Genomic DNA, 26032 nt, shown 5'->3' on the forward strand with positions numbered 1-26032 from the left:
TCGGAGAAGGTTTTTAGAATTACCGGGATTTTCAAGAAAATATTATTGGTAAGAATGCAAAGTTAAGAGCATGTTTGAAAGATTTGTTTTTTGTCAGGCACGTTTGTTCATTTGATATTTAGAAAATAACCCACTTAAAATACGTTTCTGTAACAATGTTGTTTAACAAACACACACACAATGACACGGTTAATCTTATGCCCTAGAATTATTTGCAGACCATGATAAATATTCAGAATTAAAATTAATTATGATAATTTGAATCTAAAATGTAATTGACAAAAAGACTGTCTGGGAATGACTAGCAGCAAACTTATTATATTATTTTTTACTTTTTATGTTAAACAAACACATTATATAAAGTATTAACTAATGCAGTTTGGTTGTTTTCTGGGTAAACTAGTAGGCTCCATGAACCCTTGAAGAATAAGGTTATTAGGCAAAATGACACAGGTGCAAATTGATAAGGTTAACCCAATTTGCGTTGTGTTGTATTGACACATCATTACTGAAATGGGATTAATCCTGATTGAGAGAATATGTGAAAAGTCTTACACAAGATTGAAAATGGAGGGGAAAGGTGTTTTGTGTTTGGATTTAGAACCGTTCCTTTATTATAATTTAATATTTTTAAGGTGTTATTATTCTGATGATTTTGCTTATAACTTGAGTTTTTGAATGTACAAACGTCTGTAATTTTTGTTGTCAATGCAGATTGTATATACACAAAATACTTATAAAGCTACGCATTAACAGTAGTATAAAATAAACCAAACATACTTGCAAAATAGTCTGCTTATTGTGCTCAATACTATACTTTTTAATAAAAAAAGAAGTTATTATACTAGATATTTTACATGAATATGCACAACATTATGTTGCTTCTTTAATCAAAATACAGTAAGGAATTTAGGTAAATGTTGCCGCTTTTTTGTGGTTTTGATTGGTTTTACGTACTTTATTTAACCAAAGAAACAAAAAAACAAGGTTTTATGTTATTGTATGTGGGCAGAATATTTTGTTTTGTTTTGTTCTAACTATGCCCAACATTATAGTATCATGTTTTCATGAAATCATTTTTTATTAATTTCATTAGGATAATTTTCAGTGCCAAACAGTCCTACTGCATTTCAGAATAATGAGACTGTATCAAATACAAATAAAATCCCTCATTCTGCTCACTGAGACACTGGAATAATTCTCTGAATGAGCCAGTGGTCTGGACGCTTACACTATGACAGACCTTCGAGTGACAGATCTCCTTTCTGTCATTGAGACTCAGCCGTAATCAGTGCATGATTGTTAAGAAACAAGAATAGCTCTTTGCTGTCAGTGTTATGAAGTGAATGTGATAAGTATCCTGAAATAGACAGCTACTGCGCCACTCACGGTCAGCATCTGTGCTTCGTCTTAAACACCTCTCTTAAACCAAAGTTAAAGACTAAAACTTCACACACACAGACAAAAATTGTGTATCTAATTCATTTCCAAACCTGTATAAATTTCTTTCATGAAACACTTAGAAAAATCACAATTAATGTCCTGGTTGCTGTTTTGAAATGGAGCTTATGTTTCATTAACACTATTCACACTTGGCAGGTTTGGTTTTGCCATCTGAATCCTGAGCACCAAACAAACTTTGGTGGACTTTGATTGAACTTTAATCATAGAATGGACCACAAACCTGTACAAACCCAAAACAGGACATGATGTCACAACAGAATGCGAACATACCTGTTCTCTTCTTGCTAAAGTTGCAATGTAAGCTATAAAATATCATTACCTGTTTGCACATACAACAAGCACATTTAACCTAGCATCATTTCGGATGTTCAGTTAGTCCTGTCGAAAAAAATATACATCATATAAGCTGTTTGTATTTGTTTTGCAGCTTTAGACTCAGCCTGTACAGTGGAAACAGCCAACCAGGACCAAAGGTATTTCCATTTTTGGTCAGGACTTTTACACTAGCACTCTTTAACACCAGCTTGTTTAACATCTGACTTTGGATTGTTTGATAATGCGCACGCTGTTTCCTGAACCCAAATCAGAGTTCACCCAAAGGTGGTCTGGGATATCATTCGGTGAATTGCAATATGATTCACTTCTGATGTAGTTAATCAAAGAAGTGAGCTGCTATTGATGACATATGAACTGGTCATACTGAGTATCTATGTGTTTACTCTCTCGCATTTCTGAGAAGCCTGATTTTGACATGCTTTTTGACTCAATGCAAAAATCAGCAGATATTTCCAGTCAACGTGTACAACATAAATTTCCATGATAGTCAGCCAGAGAGTGACACACATCCATAGCTAATAACTAATCTTGCTATATTATCAAATATAGAGAGTAAGTGATGGTAATAGTCTAGCAATGCACATAGCTTCTAAGCTTACCTTGTAGCAGGGCATTACAGTTTGTTGTGTCCTCATTCCTATATAAAGTACTCTTTTAATGGCAGGGTGTTTTAATGTGGCTGAGCTATTGATATGAGGTTAAATTAAGGTCTTTGATGACTAATACATGTTGGTTCTAAAAGTATCGTGTCTAAGTCTATAAATGATTATTTAAATCAGAATATTTAAAATAAAATGGCATAAAAAATGCATAAAAAAGGTAAAATTTAAGTGATCAAGCAGACTAGTACGTTTCTTGGACAGATGTTACTACATAAACAGTGTATGCTTAAAGAGACAGTTCACCAAAAACTTTTGTTTTTCTTCTTTCTGCTGTTGAACACAAACTTACTATGGATTTCAATGGCTAGTTTTCAACATTTTTTTATTTTAAGATTTGGAACCTGGGTGGGTGAGCAAATGATGAGGAAATATTTATTTGCCTTTAATAACATGGTTGTTCAAACTTATCTCCAACTTGCTTCAACACACCTGCCAGGAAGTTTATAGTATACCTTGATTAGCTGGTTGTTGAACCCAAAAGAAGATATATTGAAGAATGTTGGAAAGCAGCAGCCATTGACTTCCTGAGTATTTTTTGTTTCTACTGTGGATGCCAAAAGCTGCTGGTTTCCAACATTCTTCAGAATAACTTGTTTTGTGTTCAACAGACAAAAATAAAATTCATTAGAACTCCTTGAGCATGTGTAAATGGTGAACTATCCCTTTAATTAAATGAAATTTGCTGTTATATTTGGTATGTTATCTTTGCTCCAACTTGCTGCCATACGTTTGCACAGTTGTCAGACAGTGATTTGGTGGTTGTTTTGAACCAAACAATAAAGTGTATGTCTGCAAAATACATTTACATGCCATTGTGGATATGAAAATGATGTATGTGTGTCTTTGATGTGGTGTGGGCTGAACATGGATGCTACACACCCCATCTCTCTCCCTCTCTCTCTCTTTCTCTCTCTCTCTCTCGATGTGTAACCTGAGCTAGGGGACAAATTTAGCGGTGCTCAGTAAGCGGTCAGGGCCCGAGACAGATGGGACAGCAGGCCACTCTGCAGCCACTCTAACCGGCTCACCTCAGACCACTCGGCAAAACAAGACAAAAGAAAAACAGGACGGAGAAAAGACCCAAAGCTCCTTGATGTTAGGAGCATCTTCTCTAATTTTCTGGGATAGAAAACATCAGGAAAACTGGAACCTTCCGACTGGGATCAACATTTGCAGAAATTGACTTAAGGTAAACTTCTAGTTTACTTTGTATTGATATACTGTAATTAAAATTAGTAATTGAATTAGAAAATCCCATATAAGTCATTTGGTTCTATTTCTAAAAATTGTATTTATGTTAAAATACTTCTTAGGCTCAGAACAGATCTCAAATGAGAGCTGATGATAATCTGCATTATTTATTTAAATACTCAATTTGCCATTTCATTAAATTTCATCCAGCATTAGTGCATTTACTAACAACTCAGATGAAGTACATTCACCTTGCCTCAGAAATGGAAAATTAAGCATGACAGTCTCGGCTTTGACAATTGTTTGGCTTGTCACATTAATATTCCGCTATCTATAATTCATTGATCCACACTAAAGATGGCAAAATTTCCACATGAATAATATAGAAGCAGCGCGTGTGTGCGTGCTTATATGTAAAAAAAGGACTCTTGGAGGGGAGGTGGTTGCTGCTGTGAAATGCAGCCCTTGAGGATTAAAAATAACAACAGCTGGCCTTCAGGACGCCATGACGGGGAGAAAGTCACACTGTCACGTCTCTTCATATATACACATGCCCACACACCTTTACATGCAACACCTGGTCTCTTAACATAAACATTGTGTGAACAAAGTGGGCTATAACAAAACCTGCAGAGACAGCATGTCAATTAAAAGGCCATAAATATTAAATACACGTACAAACAAGCGTCTACTGTGGAAATGTAGTTCAAGTAAAGTTAGCAGGAACACATTAACGTGTCTCAGACATGAGCATGGAGTGTTCACACACACTAGCCAGTTCTTCTGCAGAGCTGAGGTGTGTTTTTTCAGAGATGTTGGTTAAAGGGCTTCGCTTTGCTCAGTGTCTCTTATTAATGTTTCACCAATGTGCGGTATGTCCGACCAAACACTTTCCCTGAATTATGGCAGAGGATCCCCCCACAGGTTATTGAGGATGCAATTACTCACTGTCAGATTTAAAGGTGTTTTTCTGCTCAAATCCACAGTAGGGTCATGAAAAAGATATTTCATTTGTAGATGCTGTAACTCTACTTAAAAGTGGAGTATAAAATATGTTCTACAGGCTTTCTCGTTTTAAGTATAACTGTTGTTTGATATTCTGTCCATTAAGATCCAATTCCTGGTAAAGTGGCAACATACAGTAGGTATATCCTCCATTCTGAAATATATCTCACAATCTGTGCATTTGGTCAGGTTGGATAAAAAAAGAAGTGTGTTGTAAAGGGGTAAGAAATGTTATTATTTTTCATTTTAAACATGAAATTTAATATTATAGTGTTTTTGTACTATATTCTAGTAAAGTGTATTATACTGTTTACAGTATTTACAACACTTTGTTAATAAATGCTGCAGCATATTGTTCTATTTACTGAAGTGAACTGATATAGAACTGTAATAAATACTGTAGTTTATTTTAGTTTATACTACAGCAATCTGTGGTTTCATTCATTTATTGTATTTTCGGCTTAGTCCCTTTTTTAATCAGGGGTCGCCACAGCAGAATGAACTGCCAACTTATCCAGCATATGTTTTACGCAGCGGATGCAACCCAGTACTGGGAAACACTCACACACTTTCATTCGCACACTTATACACTGCAGCCAATTTAGTTTTTTCAATTCACCTATAGCGCATATCTTTGGACTGTGTGGGAAACCTGAGGAAACCCACGCCAACACAGGGATTACATGCAAACTCCACACAGAAATGCCAACTGACCCAGCCGGGACTTAAATCAGCGACTTTTTTGTTGTGGGGCAACAGTGCTACCCACTGCGCTACTGTGTCGCCCCAATCTATGGTTTCTTATAGTATAATATGTAGCAGTAGAAACCAAGTACAGTATTGGGCAATTGGTGTATATCACTGAAGTAGTTGTATTACCACAGCAGGTATTACCTCAACACATCAATTTAAGTACTTTACTATAGTATGGTTTAAAAACACTATGGTTATTATAAATTACTATAGTATTTTTTATGTCGATACTTCTTGTTTATATTCACCCTATAGCTTTACTGAGTCTAAACAGATAAACAGGCTTAACCAATGTTATTCTAATAAATGCTTTCTGTTTAAATTTAAAAATGAATTGTCTATATGTGATGGCAAAGTTCAATTCTTAGCTGCCATTACTTTTCTAAAGATAAAGTCTCCTTTAAGTTCTGCTTAATATTACTGTGAACATCAGGACAGTTTTTTCTCCAGCATTCACACATTCATACACTATGCCCAATTTAGTTTACCCAGCTCACCTAGACAACATGTGTCAAAGTCAGTTCCTGGATGGCCGCAGCTCTGCACAGTTTAGTTCCAACCCTAATTAAACACCCCTGATCAAACTAATTGAGTGCTTTAGGCTTGTTTGGTACCTCCAGATAGGTGCGTTGAAGCAGGGCTGTAACTAAACTCTGCAGGGCTTTGACATTGACTTTGACATCCCTGACCTACACCTATTTGGACTGCGGGGGAAACTGGAGCACCTGGAGGAAACCTACTCAAACATGAGGCATGCGAAATCCACACAGAAAGACCACTTGGCTCAGCCGGGACTCAAACCAGCAACCATTATACCAGCAACCTGAGCCACTATGCTGCCCCAATACAAAAAGCGTTTATTTATGTATTTGCTTTATTTGCTTGTTTATTATCCAAACTTGCTATATTTTTGAATATGCTTTATTCAATCTATCAGATAATTGAGATAAAATATGTACAATGCCAGGTGCTTTTCAGAAGTCACTGGAAAAGCAGGTATAGATTAACGTGGGGACAGTGACGAGTAGATGACAGATGAGTGAATAAAAGAGATAAAGGGAGCATGAGTGTTAAATGGCACTCATGCCTTGTTGGGCCTTGTGACGAGCCTTTGTTAATGCCAGACAGCTGTGCTAAAATCATGCCAGCTTGAGTCATCATACGACAAATGTCTATGATCCATGTCTTGTTTGATGGTGTTTACACTAGTGTGTGTGCATGAGTGATTGTAACACAGAAAGAGGCAACATTTTTTACATTTTTTTGTGTATTTATGTATTGCAGAATGCAGGACGGGAGCTGGAATGACACACTCCCCCTCTCTCTGCTGATGAATGAGGCTTGTCCTTCAGGGGGCGTGTCCTTGGAGGGAGATGGGGGTGCGGTTTCTGGGCTATCTCTGGATGGCGAGGTTTACATGGACACAATGGCTGAGCTGGAGAGCGGGGATGGGGACTTTCCAGAACTTTCTGCTTTCCTGAGCCAGGATGAGATCAACCTCAGTCTGGATCTGGCTCGAGAGGCCATGAGCGACGTAGATGATCCAAATGACCCAAAACCCCCTGTTCCCACAGAACATCTACCCCTATACTCAGAAACCAAAGACCATGCTCTCCCAGATTCCGCATCTCACTCAGTTGATGCCACATCTGGTAAAGTCGCGTCCAGTCAGAGCAGGCAAAACCACCTTTGCGCTGCTTCTGAATCACCTGAAAAGTTTGTCTGCCAAAAATCCATTGCACCAGTATATAAGCAGGACCGGCCCCGGCTGATCCACGGAGGTCTGGAGCTCAATGAACGAGCCGCATCGGCTACCGAGTTTTGCAGCCGAGCTGCTACTTTCATTGAGGAGCTCTCATCCATCTTTAAAGGCTCCGCACGTGTGGATCCGCAAGGTGATGAAGACTCCTCCTCGCCCGACAGTGGCTATTTGTCTCCAAAGAGTCACCGGCTGGCCATGCAGCAGGCTCAGCCACCTTCATCCTCCTCCTCTTCCTCTGAGCCCCAGCAGGAAGGTGTTCTGCAGGGCCAGGCTGATGTTGGGTCAGGTGAGCTTCAGGGTGGAGGGGTTAGTCTGGATGGTCCCGTGGCTCCTCCACGCTTCACCCAGAAACTGAAGAGCCAGGAAGTGGCAGAGGGAAGCCCTATACGGCTGGAGTGCCGGGTGACTGGGAACCCTCTTCCTCTAGTCAGGTATGATAACCATGGTTTATGCTACTTGTGTGATGCTATCCCTCAGCAGTGGATTGTCCTGTGTTTTGAACATACATGAATATGTGGAATATCATTTATTGAAGCATTTTCTCATTAAAGGGTTAATTCACCCAAAAAATGAAATTATGATGTTAATTACTCACCCTCCTGTAGTTTCAAAATCCAAACCCCTAAGGGAATTGAAACTACATTAGCTCGCAAAATTTTAAAATCCCTGGTTGCCCTCGGGTAGGCACTCTTCAGGTTTTGGTAGCTCTAATATAAATTTAAGTCGCTCAAATAGAAAATACATTATGTATTAAATTTAAACAAAAACATACATTTATGAAATATTTGTTCAGTTTATGCTGCTATAGACATGTTAAAGTGATTTTAAATATAACACATATGATTACTAAATTTTAAACTTAGCTCAGGCTGTTTCTGTATTTAAATCTTTGTGTCAGTGCGATCTCTGTGTAAGTGACAAGTGTTTGTGTGCTTCAGTGCCACGCATTGATTGAAACATGCATTAATTAAGAGATAATTATATTGTGGCTTTTCTCAAGTAAAAAAGTGGATTTATTGTGAAAAAGTGAATTTATTGCTGCCGTATACATAAATATTCAATTTTTGAGTGAATGTAAAGGCATTGAAATATATACTTTACTTCCACTAGCCCTTCAGACAGGTGGGGATTCATTTTGGTAGCCCGACTGGAAATAGCAAAGCCACAGAACGTGGGGTGATAAATTAATAACATAACTTTCATCTTTGGGTAAACTTCCATTTTCTGTCTTTTTTAGTTTTAAGCTTAAAAAAACTATTTGAAAATTGTGGAAGAAGACAAAGATACAAGATTGTGTGCTTGCTTCTTTCAAGATGCATACATCTTTCACAAAACTATTCTAACGTATTTTAATTCACAAATAAAAGAACTGTGTTTTATGGGGACCAAAGACCCCAAAACTGTTTATTAGTAAACACATCTTTGTCACCTGTGTCGCAAAACACACATAAAGAACCCTGGGAGCAAATGTTGCCTTCGGAATACTAAAGTCTGAAGGGCTGTTTTGAAGTGGCCGTTTTGTACACTTTGGTTTGGAATGACACTTTAGTATGGTGGCCATGATTGTTCTCACTCCTAAGTGCAATTTGGAGGTGGATTTGCACTGTTTGTAATGCATTACTGATTTGTTGTCACAGTTCTGTGATTTGTGGTAATGTCTCTGCACATTCTTGGGCTGTAAAGTTTTTCATTAGTATTTCTGCTATTAGATTATTAAAAAACAAGCTGAGATGCCAGTTGAAGGTTTAAACATTCATCAGAAATCAACCTTGACAGCAGGTCTGTCTTAAAAGGCAATTTAAAAATAATTCTTCTATTGCCAAAAAATAAGATTTTTGCTTTATTGTGCTGCTCTGTTGAGTGAGTCTTCAGTGATGATGGAAATGTGTATTCTGACTCAGAAGGCTAATTTATGGTCATGTATGCTTTTAAAGTGTTTTTAGAGTACTTGTTTGCAGTTTAATTGTGTGTACTTCAAAGTTTTGTGAAGTCACGATGACATTAATTAAACAGGCAAGCACTACTACAATAATAAATACACACAAGGTGTAAACGAGAACTTCATTTTTGGTTTATTCATTAAACTTATGAACAAGAGAATAAACTGTGCTGTTTACTGTGTGAGTGAGATCACATTTTGGGCTAGCGACACTGTTTGGTCATTTACTTTTGCTATGGTGCTTTAAGAATTTAATATATTTCCTCACAGTACTGGAAAGTTAACAAACAAACACATGCTATTTTTAGTGATAGCGTTGCAGGCCTTGCTGGTATGACGCCAAAGCCAAAGTCAGTCCTGCTACAAACAACTGAATCCTCAGCGCTAGGGAATCTCCTTACGGTTAACTGACTGGAGAGTCTGTAGAGTTTCTGCTGCTAATAGTTATAATTGTGGCGGTTGACGTAGTTTCATTCACATGTTGAAAAGCTAAATTGATAATAACACTACTTGTATAACCTTATCAAAGACTTTTTTCTCTGTAAATAACCTTAGATATCATCTTAAATCAGATCTATAATTTAGTTCCTCAGTTTGGGTGTCACAAGTACCAAAATTCAGCATTATTGAGACCTGAACGCTGAACAAAATCATATCATTAATTCATCAAATGTTTATATATGTGTACAGATGCTTCAGAGTTATTTTTGATGGTGCAACTGCCACTTGAGAGGGATGTTGTGTGGGCAAAGTGTCCAATGAGATGCTATGTGGAAATTAGTTCTGGCAAACAGATTCCAAAGTGTGTGTGTGTGTGTGTGTGTGTGTGTGTGTGTGTGTGTGTGTGTGTGTGTGTGGTCCCATTGCCCACCTTAAGAATCATGTTGGTACAGCTGCTGTTGAAGTGTGGATGTTTACTTGAATGTTGACTCTTTCTGTCCTGTTGTTGTAGATCTCAGTGTGTCTTAAAAAGCAGCAATGAGGTTTGTGAACTCCTGCTTGTTACTTTCCAGCTCTATTGTTAATCTGCAAGCCCTATCCCCCTCATTAAATTTAAATCTGTAACACAACTCCTTCCCTGAGTGGTTTTAAAAGGTCATTTTCCTCAGAGCTATAATCCTCCACTCCACTGATAAGCCTGAGGAAATATTCTTAGAGCAAGCGGTCCCTATCAGTCAGATGGTTTCTCGAGATCTGTTGGTGTTACTGACATGTAAGGCTGTTATTGTTGTGTGTCTAATTGCATTGGATAATCAGCAGTGGAAATCGATGGACACGAGCCTTGTGGAGAGAGAACAGCAGCTGATTGGCATTCATATATACATATTTATATTGGGATGTTTATGTATAAAAACTAGGGCTGCACAATATATTGTTTATTGATTTTGCAATGTACAGATCTGCAATAGTCACATCGCAGGATGTCATGCAATTTCAAGTGAAATTTAACCATTTGGGCACAAGAAATTATACATTTTGCCACTTTTACAAAGATTAATTGTGCTTATTTTATACAATGAAGACTAGAAAGTATTATTTTACATTTGATTGAATTTCTGTACCTCAATACTGTTTGACTCCACTGAAAACCATAAAAGGCTGTGATTAAATATATTTCATTTTGTGCATGTATGTATATATATATATATATATATATATATAATATATAATCACCACAGTCAATTCAAAATTGATTAATTTTATTAATTTTCCTTCGGCTTAGTCCCTTATTTATCAGGGTCGCCACAGCAGAATGAACCGACAACTTATCCAGCAAATAATTTGAGCAGCGGATGCACCCATACACTCACATACACTACGGACAATTTCGTTTATTCAGTTTACTTATAGCGCATATCTTTGGACTGTGGGGGAAAGCGGAGCACCTAGAGGAAACCCACGCCAACATGGGGAGAACATACGAACTGCGACTCCAGCTGGGACTCGAACTAGTGACCTTCTTGCTGAGAGGCCACAGTGCTAACCACTGAGCCACTGTGCCGCCCATTATGTGAATTTACTATATTTTATACTAGATTTTTAAAAATATTGTGCTTCCCTAATATAAACATAAGTTTTTATTTTCATGTTTATTTATCTGATATAGTTATTGTATATTGGCATGTACATTTGACATTTCGCTTTCCATAAAAACTGCCATATTAACATCGATTAAACTGTGCATGTCTTTACATTTTATATATACAATATGTTTAAAACTGCAGCCTTAACAACAGTCAAACACTGTTTGTCGATTGTCATTATCATATTTTTCCCATTTTTGGCTATTTTTTTTCTACTTTTGAGAAGTTTGTGTTTTACAGGTTGGGAAGTCACAATGTACAATGTACTTTGCATAGTATTTTCACACTGCCTCTAAATAGAAACACAGTCTAAATATAAAATAAAGAGATTTCATGCTACTGCATTCTGTTTTATTTATAGGTGCCATATCTTGTTATTGAAACTGAAATATTATATTCATTAAATAATATCATTGTGAGGTAAATAATAACTAAACCTCACAAAATTTCAAAGCATAGTATAAGCTAGAGTTTGATATAAAGCACTATGAATTATAAATGTAAGAGTAGCCTAAATCATTTAAATTCAGTCCGATTTACAAAATGCAACAGTATATGCCTAAACAATTGCACAAGGGCAAAAATACGTTTTCAAGCGGAAAAAAAAAATATAAAAGTCTAATATAGTTTTATCTTTTTTCTCTTTGGATTAGATTAGAATATGTACTGGAAATTAAATCCATTATTTATTTTTAACCTGGGAATAAAGTAATAACTATCAGAAAAAGAATTATCTGACGACATATTAAAATAGTCTATTTAAGAATCAGAGTGCAAAAAACAAAATATTGATACATTTATTATCACTATACTACAAACCACTCTTACATAAATATATCAGTTACACAGAATGTAATGAACAATGAGAGTAACAATAAAACATAATTTAAAACATTTTATTTTTCCATTTTCACACACGTTATGTGAAAGATTAAAGTATGCAGTGTTTTTGCATGTAATATGCTTTCCATGTACAGTCCAAGTCCGAATTATTAGCCCATCTGAATTACTAGACCGCTTGTTTATTTTTTCCCCCAATTTCTGTTTAATGGAGAGAAGATTTTTTCTACACATTTCTAAACATAATAGTTTTAATAACTCAATTCTAATAATTTATTTTATCTTTGTCATGATGAGAATAAATAATATTTGACTAGATTTTTTTCAAGACACTTCTATAATTACCCTAACCTGCCTAGTTAACCTAATTAACCTAGTTTAAATGTCACTTTCAGCTAGCTTAAAGTGACATTTAAACTAGGTTAATTAGGTTAACTAGGCAGGTTAGGGTAATTAGGCAAGTTATTGTATAACGGTGGTTTGTTCTTTAGTCTCTCGAGAAAAAATATATTAAAGGGGCTAATAATTTTGTCCCTAAAATGGTGTTTAAAAAATTAAAAACAAGTTTTATTCTAGCTGAAATAAAACAAATTAGACTTTCTCTAGAAGAAAAATATTAACAGACATACTGTGAAAATTTGCTCTGTTAAACTTCATTTGGGAAATATTTAAAAAAGTAGAAATAAATTCGAAGGGGGCTAATAATTCTGACTTCAACTGTATGAAAACAGATTTGTACATTTAATTTGATGCAGACATCAAAATGAGACCTCATCATAGACCTAAAATAATCGGTGAGAGGTTCATTCTGACTTGTTTCAAATGATTCAATGCAAAATATTTAGTTTCTTGACTAGGTTTACAATGCATTTTCACAGTATTATTTTTAGGGGCACTGTCAGTGCGGAAAGCTGTTAATTTGGTCCTCATTATGCATTGTTGACATGTAACATGAAGTCTTTCTGGTGAACAGCATGCTGTACCTCACCAGCGTGACCAGTTCTAACCAGAATAAACCAGTTTGGATCAGGATGGAAATATTTCAGCCTGCCCTTACAATTTGTTTTCACAGAAGTGAACAGAAAATAGCAACTTAAAGAGATATTTCACCCCAAACAATTCTAATAATTTACTTGCATTTAAGTGCTTCTAAACTTTTATGAGTTGTGTTCTTCTGTTGAACACAAAGGAAGATATTCTGAAGAATGTTGAAGAAAAACCAGTCATGGATGTTCATGATTGGGACAGAAAAAACAAAACATGCAAGTTAGTCTTTTTTCTCTTTCTTTAAGTTTAACAGAACACTCAAAACATGATGAGCATTTGATGATTGTTCAAACTACTAATCTAAAATGAGCTTAAACAACATAATTCTTGAGATTGTTTTTGGGACAGCTTAATTGATTTATGTTTAATTTACTTAAATTTGTTAAGTTGACTTAACCGATTTGTGTTGGGACAACATGAATGAATTGTGTAGAACCCTGCCCTTTAAAAGTGAAGAAAGTAACTCATTAAAATGTAGAACTTTTCTGAGGGTGAACTATCCTTTTAACTCAGTATAAAAGTTAGCCCAGCACACGCTGCTTTCCACCCCAGCAACAGCAGGTTTATCATTGAGCTTTAGAGGGGCAACAGTAAAAGGGGATTTCTGCCCACATGGGATTGCATAATGAAAGGGAACAGAAACACACTTGGACTCCATGGATGTGGTGGTTGCACACTGGAAATGCAAAGCCTCATCCTTCTCTGTCTGCCACTGCAACCGGGCCTCGTCCCATCAATATAAATAGTCCTTCGCCCGGCATGGAGGAGCCAGGCTCAGGAATGCTATCCATGCCATGACTTGACACTTTCCACACGGATTTACTTTCTCCACCTTTCTGCACCTTCTTAGGAAATATGTAGATGTGAGGAAAGAGAGAGAGAGAGGGAGAGAGCAAAGAGAATTGCTCTAAAGGGAGATACAATATGTGTGACCTGCTGTTAATTGGAGATGGACTGACGGTGGGATTCTTAGCCTCTAGATGGGAGTGTTGCATCTCAGGTTTGAGTCAGATTGTGCAAGAGCAGTTTAATTTACAAAAACTCGCACCTCAGAGAGAGACGAGGTATTTATACTGTAGTGATTACATGCAGGTGTTACGTTACCCTGTGTTATATTTATTGAGACATGCTTCTTGTAGTTTGCATGGACAGGCCAAAGGTAAATAAGTAGCTTGATGCTTTCTACAGTAGAAGGGAGAAGAAATCAGTTTGAAAATACAAACATCTCAACTTACATGCAATATAAACTAGAAGTAACAAATCTTTTTTTTTTTTGTATTCCTTTTTTATTTCGGTCCACTTTTGTTTTGTTTATCATAGTTTTAGTAAGTTTAGCTGTTTTGATGTTGTTTTGACATTGTTCAATATTGAATAATTTGTTTTCTCCTTATCAGTACTTTTGTATCGTTTTCCAGTAATAATACTGAAATAGCTTTGAAATAAATATCAGTTGAGTTGATAAACTGAAACATCCATATTTTTAGAGTTTTTTTATCCTTTCCTTACTGGAAACTCAAAAAAGCTTTGTTTCTTTGTCAAGAAGAAGGAGAAGAAATCTGTTTTAAAATTTCAGCTCACATGCAATATAAACAAGAAGTAACAAATTAGATTTTTTTTATTACTCTTTATTACTCTGTCCACTTTTGTTTTGTAGGTTTAGTTTATCATTGTATCAGTTTAGTTTAGCTTTTGATGTTGTTCTGACATTGTTCAGTTTTAGAAAGAAAAAAAAACATTTATTGACAAAAATCTTTCTTCTTATTAGTATTTCTGTATGGTTTTCCAGTAATAATACTTAAAGAGGTTTAAAACGAATATCAATTTACTTGATAAACTGAAAAACATCATTTTTTTAGGGATCTTCTATTCTTTCTTTACTGGACACCCCTCAAAAAGTTTTGTTTTGTTTTGTTTTTTCTCCTTCAAATTATTTTTATAAGGAATTTACAATACCGGTCAAAAGTTTGGGGTCAGTTTTTTAAAATTTTTTAAAGAAAATGATTCCGTGTATCAAGACGGCATTTATTAAATGTAAAAACATTGTTCACAATTGTTAAATATTATCAAAATTTTAAATAACTTCTTTCTTAATGTTTGTAGTTTCAAATAAAAATATTACTCCAGAGTCATTATTGCTTTCGAGCCTGGTCGCTGGTTCGAGCCTCCGCTGGGTCAGTTGGCATTTATATGTGGAGTTTGCTTGTACTCCCCATGTTTGTGTGGGTTTCCTCCGGGTGCTCCAGTTTCCCCCACAAGTTCAAAGACATGCGCTATAGGTGAATTAGGTAAGCTAAATTGACCGTAGTGTATGTTAATGAGAGTGTATGGATATTTCCCAGTGTTGGGTTGCAGTTGGTGGTTCATTCCACTGTGGCGACCCCAGATTAATAAAGGGAGTGGGCTGAAAAGATACAATTATTATTAGAGTGACTCTGAAGACTGGAGTAATGAGGCTGAAAATTCATCATTAAAATCCCTGAAGTAAATTATTAAATTATAAACTTTTTTATAACTGTTTTGAACACTTATTTTATAGTGCAATAACATTTCACAATTTTACAATTTGTACTGTATGTTTGATGAAAAAATGCAGCCTTGTTGAGCAGCAGAAGCTTATTTTAAAACATTTAAAAATCCCCAAACTTTTGACAAGTAGTATATATTCTAATGCATGCAAAATAGCTTTTTCTTAATTACTATTGTGCAACAAAATTAGGCAGTGATTAACAATATTTTTACTGTCAAATAGCAGTTGAAAAAGCTATTTAGTGTCTTAATTTTATCTCTCTAAAAAAATATTTACACACATTGTGCAAACCTTTAAATTGTGACAGAATAAACTGTGTACTGTATGTCTCTAGTTTTCATGATCTTCAATGGAAGACAGTCAAAGTTCTAAAGTATCCATTGCAGGTAATGTAGGAATCAGCCAGATGCATATTGTTCATTTGAAGAACATGTGACAACAAATTAGTCTAAATGCACATTCAGTCTACACTACAGTATACTGTAGATTGTCTAACACAAACCAGATTAATAAATAAAGAGTTTAGTAAAGAAAAAGATTCCACATACTATGTCATGTTAGTGATACTGCTGGATGGACATCAAATTTCATGGGTATTATTTATTCATAACTTGTTGATCGTCTAGTGATTTCTGGCACACAGTCATGGGTGTGAAGACTTTCTCACGCACCCTTTTGAAATCAAATCTTGTGTGACGAAAGAGCGCCAGTTTTCTTTTGCGTCTGCTGAACTTGTAAATGACATCATCATTATGTGTCAGCTTCAGTCTGAGTACATCAGAGTTGACTGACATCATGTGGAGTCACTGATGTAATGTGTCTTCATTTAAGTGGTATACATTAAACTCTCATCCTGTCATAATCCTCATCCTTTGCATTGTGTTTTTGGACTCTTTTTGGACTCTGGGTGTGCTCTGTACCACACCTCTTTTGTCTCTATGGTTACCCCTGTCAGTTATCCCTAGTAACAAATTGTTTCCACCCCTTGTTACCTTGTACCCGTGTGCATTTAAGCCTCTTTGTTTTAGTTTGTTGGCTTTTGTATGTGGATTTGTTCCCGGTTTTATGCTCCTGTTCCCATATGTCCTGGTTTTAGCCGTGGACTTATGTTTATTCGTATTTGTGGTTCTTGTCTGGATTTCTGAACTATCAAAGCTGCGTTTGGATCCTTCTCTCTGCTCGCTTAGGCTGCACCTCTGTGACAGCAACATTTGCACTGGATTCCATCCAACAGCATTCATCCATGTGCCCTAATCCCTTCGGAGGGTCTCTCTAAAGTGATTAGAGTGTAGGAATGAACCCATCTGAATCAAATCCAGCGTGTACCACCAAACAACTTCCCTGCAGGATCATGGCTTGAAGTATTTATCAGTTGTCATTCATTCATTATTCGTTTTCTTTTCGGCTTAGTCCCTTTATTAATCTGGGGTCGCCGCAGTGGAATCCAGCATATGTTTTACCCATCTGCAACCCATAACAGGGAAACATCCATACATACTCATTCACACACACTCATACACTATGGTCAATTTTTCCCAATTTTTTCACCCAATTCATCTATACCATGTCTTTTGACTGTGGCGGAAACCGGAGCACCCGGAGGAAACCAACGCGAACACGGGAATGACATGCAAACTCCACACAGAAAAGCCAATTGACCCAGCCAAGGCTCGAACCAGCGACCTTCTTGCTGTGAGGTAAATGTGCTACCCACTGCGCCACTGCGTCGCCCCATCTGTCAGTTGTATCCTTCAAAAACATTCATTTTAAAGGGCCCTTTGAAGTGGCCCATTTTGAGCACATCCATTTGGTCAGATACTTCAGTATGATTGTTTTTTTCTTTTAAGAGCCTTTTAAAGGGCAATATATCCAGTTTGGAATGCACCGAAAGGCATGCCCCAAGATGTTTTGTGTGAATAATGCGAGTAATTTCCATTAAACTACAACCATCTGTAAAGTATTGCAAAAAAATGGATACAATGAGGTGTGATTATCACCACAGTTCATCCATCAATAAAGTCAAGTTAATAGAATTAACAAATTACTTTCAGCAAGTAATACTAAGAATAATCCCAAAAATTTGAAACAAGTGTTTTACTGCAGCAATTTTACAGATGTGTTGAATATTACTGTACTGTAGGGAAAGCAAAGAGAAAAATAATTTAGGAGAACAAAACAATGTTCTCAAAAGAGTTTTGGCACAGATGTACTAGTGATTCTTATGCTGTATTAAAGTCTGAATGAAATCAAAATTTACAATATTTATTTTGCTACTGCATATTGTTATTATTTAGGTGAAAATTTAGTCTGTCCATTTGCTTCCATGATTGGAGTAGCAGTCCTTCTCTTTTGACATTAGTTTAGTGTTCAGCCATAATATTCTTAACCATGGCCATCTTACTGTTACTGTTTGCGGAGGGACTGATGTGCAAAATAAAGCTCAGTGCCCTACTCAGTATTTAGTTTTAGTTGGAAGTACATCAACGTACTGAAACAACTTTAAAATACCAAGCAAACCTAATTTTATTTTATTTTTACACAAAAATCTTACTTAGTTAGGGTTAACACTGATTTATGTTGAATGGAAGTTTCCTATATCAGAAAAGCAGCCCAAAATGTTAAACATAGTCATCTTCAGAAAAGGTGGAAACTATACAATGAAGACAAAAAATCTGACAATTTCCTTCGGAAAACACTTGATTTTTCCTCTGTTAAACTGGGGTTTAAGTGGAGTCAGCCTGCATAGGAATTCATTTAGGTTAGCTGCTCGCTCCACTTGTCTTTTAGTGATCCATCCTGACCTCAGGATAGTGACCGGATGACTTCATCTCTGGTGTAGAGGAGTCTATCTTCCTTGTTCTCTTTCTTTGATTTAAACCATTAGTCCCAATCATTTGCATGTGTGCAGACGCAAGGCGTTGGATAAACATTGGGTTTGGCAGTGAGGTAAATAGTGGCCAGGCTGATCGAGGTGCCTCTATAGATTTATGCTTTAATATGGCAAGCAGTCTTAACATTTAATCTTCAAAACATGCTTGCATCTATTTTAGTGACACTTCATTTTTTAGCTATACTAATACATTTTATATTATGCAGACTACTAGTTCTTATTTATTAGCTACTAGGCCTCATTATTTAGATACTATAGTGCGTTCATCATGATTAGATCACGTCAGTTACCCATGTACAACGCTCACATGTAAACAATAGCATGGACTGTAATCTAGTACTGAATATGAAATCTTCTGCTTTTTATGTTGTATAAACCATGGAGATTCATGTGTAAGCTGCTAAATCATACAGTGAAGTACTTATAAGTAGTAACAGGTGAAATATTAAAAAACTAAATTAATTTAATGGGATTTCTTAATTTTCTATATCTTTTGGCAGTCTTTAACTTTCTTTTTTCTGCTTTGATCAATTAGTATAGGGCAAAGCATAACAGTAATTAATCATTTTCAACAGCAGTAATCTGCAAATTATGCAAGTTTCATTCAGTTCTCTAAATGTTTACATTAACTGTTTACATTCTGCTGTCCAAAATGGCCAACTGATGATGCATCATGAAAAAACTCTGTTACTCATTCTTATAGCAGTACATTTTTATTAGATATAAGTACTTTTTCAAATTACTACTATTATTTACCTAAACTCTACATTAGTCCTTCAGGCCATTCATAAGATACAATGAGTAAAAAAGCACTTGTGACTTGTAAGTGTATGGCTAGACAATAATTCGATATCAATATATATCGCGATAGATTTTTTTTTTCAATAACAGTGATATGAATTTTAACCCCATTTCCGGTTTTAGAAATAAATTTGCATTTATATATTTTATTATATATAAGGTCTTATACATTTTATCATTTGTCAATGAATGACTTTTAGTGCTTAGCCGTCAGAAGGAGCGTGATGTCACTTGCGTGATGACGTACATCACAGACACGCTGCTGTCTGCGCTCAACAGTTGGTTAAGCTCCGTCGCAGAAAGTTTTAGCAACAAAATGAGTGCCCTGAATACAGATGTGAATGAACAAGCTTCCACAAGTAAGAATGCAGACTAATTAGTTGATGAGAGAGGAAAGGCTAATGCAGTGGTGTGAAAGTGGTTCGGTTTATTGAGTTCCGATAAACGTATAGTTTCGGTGCTATGAAAAATGTGCGGGAGAGTAGTGCCGACTAGCAGCGGGAACACATCAAATCTGTTCTGCCCGATAGAACATACTGAGAGTCAGAAGATGAGGCATCATAAAAGTTTAAGCCATCCTGTCGCCTCACCACCATCAACCTCCCCGATACCGAAACTAGTGATGTCAGAAGAGAAGGCAATAAAGCATCCTCGCATAAACACACAAATTAACACTCACACACACAAACTCGAATTAAAAAAAAAAAGTTATAAGAGCCTGAAGGTATTATAGACTTTGCAAATTTGCAGACATTTGTAGGTACAGACATCTATTGTGTGCGTTCCTGCCAGTTTTTCCCTGTCTTTTTAATATTGGCCATATCGATATGGAAATTATATCGTATCGACCGAAATTAAGAAATATATTGTGATAAAAATTTTTGACCATATCGTCCAGCCCCAAGTTAGTGTTATGATCACCAGCGATCTATCAGCTGCAGATCGCTGAAACACATGCATTCGTTGGGTAACTACAAATCCACCACATTATGGACTACAACTCCATACATGCATTCTGCTCACATACACCTGTTCCAAGTTCTGGTGATGAGCACTTGCACAGCCAGAGGATCGTAACAAACTGATTACATGGACTTTAAATGCAGCGCACACACAGACACACTTCATAGCTGAGTCTTGTTAAACAGTACAATGAACATTACGACTTGTTTCCTTTGCCTTGTCTTGCCGTGTTTGACCCTCGCTTTGTTTTATTGTTTGTTTGTGTTGCCTGCTGCCTGCCTGTACTGACCATTTGCCTGTTATCTGACTGCGTCTTTGGATTTGCCTGTATACATCTGTTTGCTCCTGTGTTGACTGTCGCATGCCTGACCATTCTCTGTTCAATAAACCTTGTGTTTGGATCCTTTACATTACAGAAAGATTCGAATTGTTACTAGTAATAATTACTAGTAGCCAATAAAACTAGTTAGTAGGTGGATAAAATAATAAAAATATATTATTAATTAATTTATTGAATAAGACATAAGCCCCTTTCACACATACAGACCTTTCTGGAAAATTACCAGCAATTTTCCGGAAAGGTTGTATGTGTAAACAGGTCCTTTTTGAAAATACCGGTAAATTCGTTCTGGCTATTTTCCGGAAAGAGAAGTTGTAACATTACCGGTAATTTGCTGGAATGCTGCGCTGTGTGAATGCAGAAGGAAGATTGCCGTAATAAGCGTGTGCACGTCTAGAACGTCCTGACGTGAGACGTCTGCTTTAGCCAATCACAACAGTCAGACGCATTTACGTCCGCGCGGTTTATGAGAATAAAAGCCTTTGAATATTTTTCCAGACACATTTAGCTGCTAGAAGTTAGTCAGATCACGTTTATATGTTCTTCTTTATGCCAACTGTGTAAATAATCATCGATGAGATGCTTATGATAAGCCGTTGTTTGTTTACCTTTAAGGTTTGCGTGTGCCTTTGAAACAGCCTGTGAGCGCCTGCACACGCACATATTATGAACATCTCGACATGCGAAAGTGATCCTGCGAAAGTTGTTCACAATATTGATCATCCACAGAGTTTGTAATTTAGTCAAATGTTTACAAATACAAGCGCAGCCGTTTAAAGCTCATTTGTGGTGAATGATGTCAGAATTTACCGGTATTTTGGAATGGATGTGTGAATGCTCTTTTCCGGAAAATTTCCGTAACGTCCTCGCCTGTGTGAACAGCGCTTTTTTGAATATACCGGTAAAGTCGTTTCGGAAATTTTCCAGATATTTACCGGTATCACTGTGTGAAAGGGGCTATAGATTCTATGAGTGACTAGTGTCAAGTAGGCTAATGAACTCTTATGTAATAAATATGTACTAGCATCCCTTAAAAAGGTACAAGTAGCTACAGAATAACCACCTGTAGCCTGTGAATTAGTGCTAGTATTAAAGAAGTGAGTACTAGTAACATGAAAAGTGATACTAGTATGTTTTATTGATTAAATATTAAAATGGCTTGCCATATAAAGAATGCAATCCAGAGAGCTCTCAGAGTAGAGCATATGTAGTTGTTTATGTGTGTGTGTGTGTGAATGCAGGTTACACTCTGCATAGGTGTCATGAAGCCTTTATCTTCACACACAGACATTTAGGTGATTCCTGCCTTTGTGTGAATGACCTCCGCAGAACTTCACATCTGTTCCTCAGTAATGTCTTTAGGGCAGTCCAAACGTTTGAGATGTTGCACAATCACTTTGGTATTTATCGTCATATTAAGAATTTTTCCTTTTCTGCCCATTCTCCATTCTACATATTTAATTGGTCACAATGTCCTGGTGGGAAGATTACTCTTCACGGGTGGACATATACTGTTGGCTTACTGTATGTGAATGTGAGACGATTTTTATAGATGCTGCGAAAATTCAGTGCTGGGTCTTAGTAGTAGAGTAGTCGTTTAGTGTACCTTAATATAAACAAATGCATCATAATGTAGCCTGGATTGTGAGATGAGCATACTTAACGTGAAAAATACTGGACATTTACTTAAAGAGTAATTTATAGTGGGTCAGTGAGGTGTTGGAATATATTTTGTATTATTTTGAGCCCATAAGATACTTAAGTCCTTAAGTCTGCGTAAAAAATATATAACTGGTCCAGAGATGTAATAGCTATCCTTAAATTTAGAGGACAACACATACAGTTAATACACAAACACACTTCATTCAACATGTACACTTAGACATCACTTAAATAGCTGCAGGTTAACTATGTTTATATATATATATATATATATATATATATATATATATATATATATATATATATATATATATATATATATATATATATATATATATATATATATATATATATATATATATATATATACTGTAACTGTTAAAAGCTGTTAGTTACTAGTTATAGTTAAATGTATTAATAACTAATAAAGCTATGGTAGCTAATAACCTTAACTTTTTTGCTTTTGCTTGCAATGCAATAATGTAATGCTCTGAAACAATTATTACTGTGTAAAGTCTATACAAATAAACTTGAATTGAACTGAATTGAATAAATTTAACCAACCAAAAGGCAACACAGTGGCTCAGTAGCACTGTCGCCTCACAGCAAGAAGGTCACTGCTTTGAGTCTGGCTGGGCCAGTTGGCATTTCTGTATGAGGTTTGGAACTTGGTACAACACTAAAAATAACATGAAAATGTGTTATGTTGGGTTAATATTAACCATAATGTATTTTATGTTAAGAACTTAAGACAGGAAATAACGAACACAATTAGACACACAAACAGAGAAGTGGAGTATTATAAGTTCTCATTATAATAAAACTAATTGGAAACAAAGTGTTGGGGAAGTTATTTTCACCCATGGGAGCAGCTTCACTATGAGTGTGTGAGTATTCATTACCGCTCTGGTTAATGGCTCTTTCGCATTTTAGCACTTGTTCCCCTTGGGCATGTTCTTTGATGAGGTTGCCAGATCTTAGCAGGAGATCCTCCCTCGCACTTCCAAAAAATGCCCCTAGCAGTCGATCTCAATAACAAGCTTGTGTTTCTGTGCCAGCATTTCCTTCTTCAGATTATCCTTGTGTGAAAGAGAGAAAGATTATGAATGAATATGAAGCTCAACAACTCTTTATGTGTTTTGACTGTTCATTTACATAACAAGGGTAAAAAAAATAGTAAGCTTTTAATGTAATTCCTTTTTTTTTTTTTTTTGCTTTTCGCTGTTAAATGCTTATTGTTTGGTGTCAGTATGATTTTTTCATGTTTTTAAAGTGTTTAACATGGATATATAAGGGAAATAATAAAATAAGTAAATAGTTATTTTATTTTATTTTATTTTTAGTTTAATGTCATTTTATTTCAACTGAGAAATCTCTGAGAAATCAAAATGTTGTAACCCTGGACCACAAAACTTTAAGCTGCAAGGTTACATTTGTGTAAAAAGTCAAAAAGGCATTCATTCATTCATTCATTTTCTTTTCAGCTTAGTCCCTTTATTAATCTGGGGTCACCACAGCGGAATGAACTGCCAACTTATTCAGCATATGCTTACGCAGCAGATAACCCTCCAGCTGAAACCCATCACCGGGAAACACCCATACACTCTCATTTACAAACATACACTATGGACAATTTAGCTTACCCAATTCACCTACAGCACATGTCTTTGGACTTGTGGGGGAAACCAGAGTGCCCGGAGGAAACCCACGAGAACACGGGGAAAACATGCAAACTCCATACAGAAATGTTAACTGACCCAGCTGAGGCTCAAACCAGCAACTTTATTTATTTATTTATTTATTTATTTATTTATTTATTTATTTATTTATTTATTTATTTATTTATTTATTTATTTATTTATTTATTTATTTATTTATTTATTTATTTATTTATTATTTAATTTTGTTTTGTTTTATTGTATTAATAATATTTCATTTTACTTTACTTTAAATTTATTTATTTTTAAAATTTATTTATTTATTGATTGTTTATTTTATTTTATTTTATTTTATGCTTTTACATTTTTCTTCTCTTTTAGTTTGGCTTGAGGGGAATATAAATGTATTTATATCTATCTCAAATATACATCTCAAGATCAAAATAATTATTAGTCATCTTAAAGTATATATTTTTTGCTTTGCTATGTTTTAAGATATGTTTAAGGCAAACCTGAATTGTCAGCATTACTCCAACATTGGTTCTTCAAAAATCCTTCTTAAATGCTCATGTGATGCTTAAGAAGTTTCTTACTAAGTTCAATGCTAAAACAGTGGTGCACAGTTGTTTAAACTATGCCAATAATCTTTGATGATTAAAAAAATACTTTTGATAAATGATAAACGATACAAGTACAATGAAACAAATTTCAAACGTTAGAAGAATACGGTTCTTAAACCTTAAACACTTGGTGCTCTCTTTTGTTTGCTCAATGCTAATGGGATGGAACAGCATAGCGATGCATTATTGGTGTGTTTGTTTATACGAAATGTTCAGATGTATTCAGCCACAGGTGGAAATTTCCTGAAAAGGAAGCACATCAGAGCATACCTGAGGTGAAGAAACAATGTTGCATGCTCTGCTACACACGGAGCGAGAGACATTCACACAAGCAGAGAGAGGCCAGCAAGGAACAAGACCAGCAGCACAAGAGTTGTATAAGGATGTTTTTTTCACTGTGCCAACATTCTTGGAATGAACCGCAAGAGGACTTGTCATGCAAATAGTGCATTTTCTGACTAAAGCTGGAATTTAAGAGGGGCCGAAAATGAATGAAGGGAGGAGAGAGATGGAGAAGCGTGGATATGTAGGGAAGAAGATTGCTTGGGAAAGAAGGTTGAGGGTGAGGAATTCGTGCTAGGAAACATTTTGGTTGGCAGCTTGAAGAACCACAAGTGTGTCACTGTGCTAGACAGAACAAACATGAAGGCTTAGCTTTGGCCCTAACAGACGCTAAACACGCTAAAACACACACTCATTGTTTCTGAATGCTGTAAGGTCATAAAGTCATCAAGGACTAATGATTATTATTTATGATTTTATAGAAGATTTAGGTTTCAAATAATTAATTTAGGTGGAAAGTTCATGAAAGTGTGTTTCTACAAAAGTAACAATCAAAGTAACTGGCCCCGTTTTATATTAAAGGGCACCTATGGTGAAAAATCTACCTTTATGGCTGTTTGGACAGACATGTAGATATAGTGTATAGACCATCATATTGGGGTGATATAAACACATCCAGTGTTTTTTTTTTCAATATAACAACATAAAAACAGTGGACCAATTGAAGCGGTTTTCAGAGCGACCGCAACTTGATGTAAGAGTGCGGTCCACCCGCCCACCGAATTGATTGACAGCTGCGTATTAACATGTCCCGGTAGTCACGTGTATAATCATCTCAACAAGAGAGGACGTGCGCAAGGCTACCGGGAATAAAAGGTCTGTTTGCTAGGATCAACAATCATCGTCAAATGTGATTAAGAAGAATGAGTTTTACAAGTTGAACAGGTTTTAAAACAGTGCACGTGTGTAATGAATTACAGCGATTTACTTCAGCTTTACTTCATCAGCACAGCCACGTGTCAGAACAATTATAAAGGAAGACGCTTCAATCCCACTTTGAGGATGTTAAATCAGGTTTATTTTGTACATTAACATAACAGATATCCATGCAGCAGTGGAGAATCAACTGTATCCTGTCACATATGCGTGCAAAAAGAGTGCAAAGCTAAACGCGCGCGCTGTCTGTCTGTCTGTCTGTGTGTGTGT

At 36.0% G+C, this 26032-nt stretch overlaps 1 protein-coding gene across 6 annotated transcripts in view; it reads left to right on the forward strand.

Annotated features, from left to right (window-relative positions):
• Positions 1-3423: 3423 nt before the first annotated feature.
• The window catches only part of palld (palladin, cytoskeletal associated protein), a 150885-nt gene continuing 128276 nt past the window's right edge, over positions 3424-26032 (forward strand). For all 6 annotated transcript variants that reach the window (XM_021468620.3, XM_021468621.3, XM_021468623.3 and 3 more), the window contains exons 1-2: positions 3424-3651; positions 6696-7604. In XM_021468620.3, the coding sequence (XP_021324295.2) occupies positions 6697-7604 (908 nt within the window). In that variant the 5' untranslated portion in view covers positions 3424-3651; position 6696. The remainder of the gene's footprint in view (positions 3652-6695; positions 7605-26032) is intronic.

The sequence above is a fragment of the Danio rerio genome, chromosome 20 (genome assembly GCF_049306965.1).
Source record: "Danio rerio strain Tuebingen ecotype United States chromosome 20, GRCz12tu, whole genome shotgun sequence".
Taxonomy (NCBI): Eukaryota; Metazoa; Chordata; class Actinopteri; order Cypriniformes; family Danionidae; genus Danio; species Danio rerio.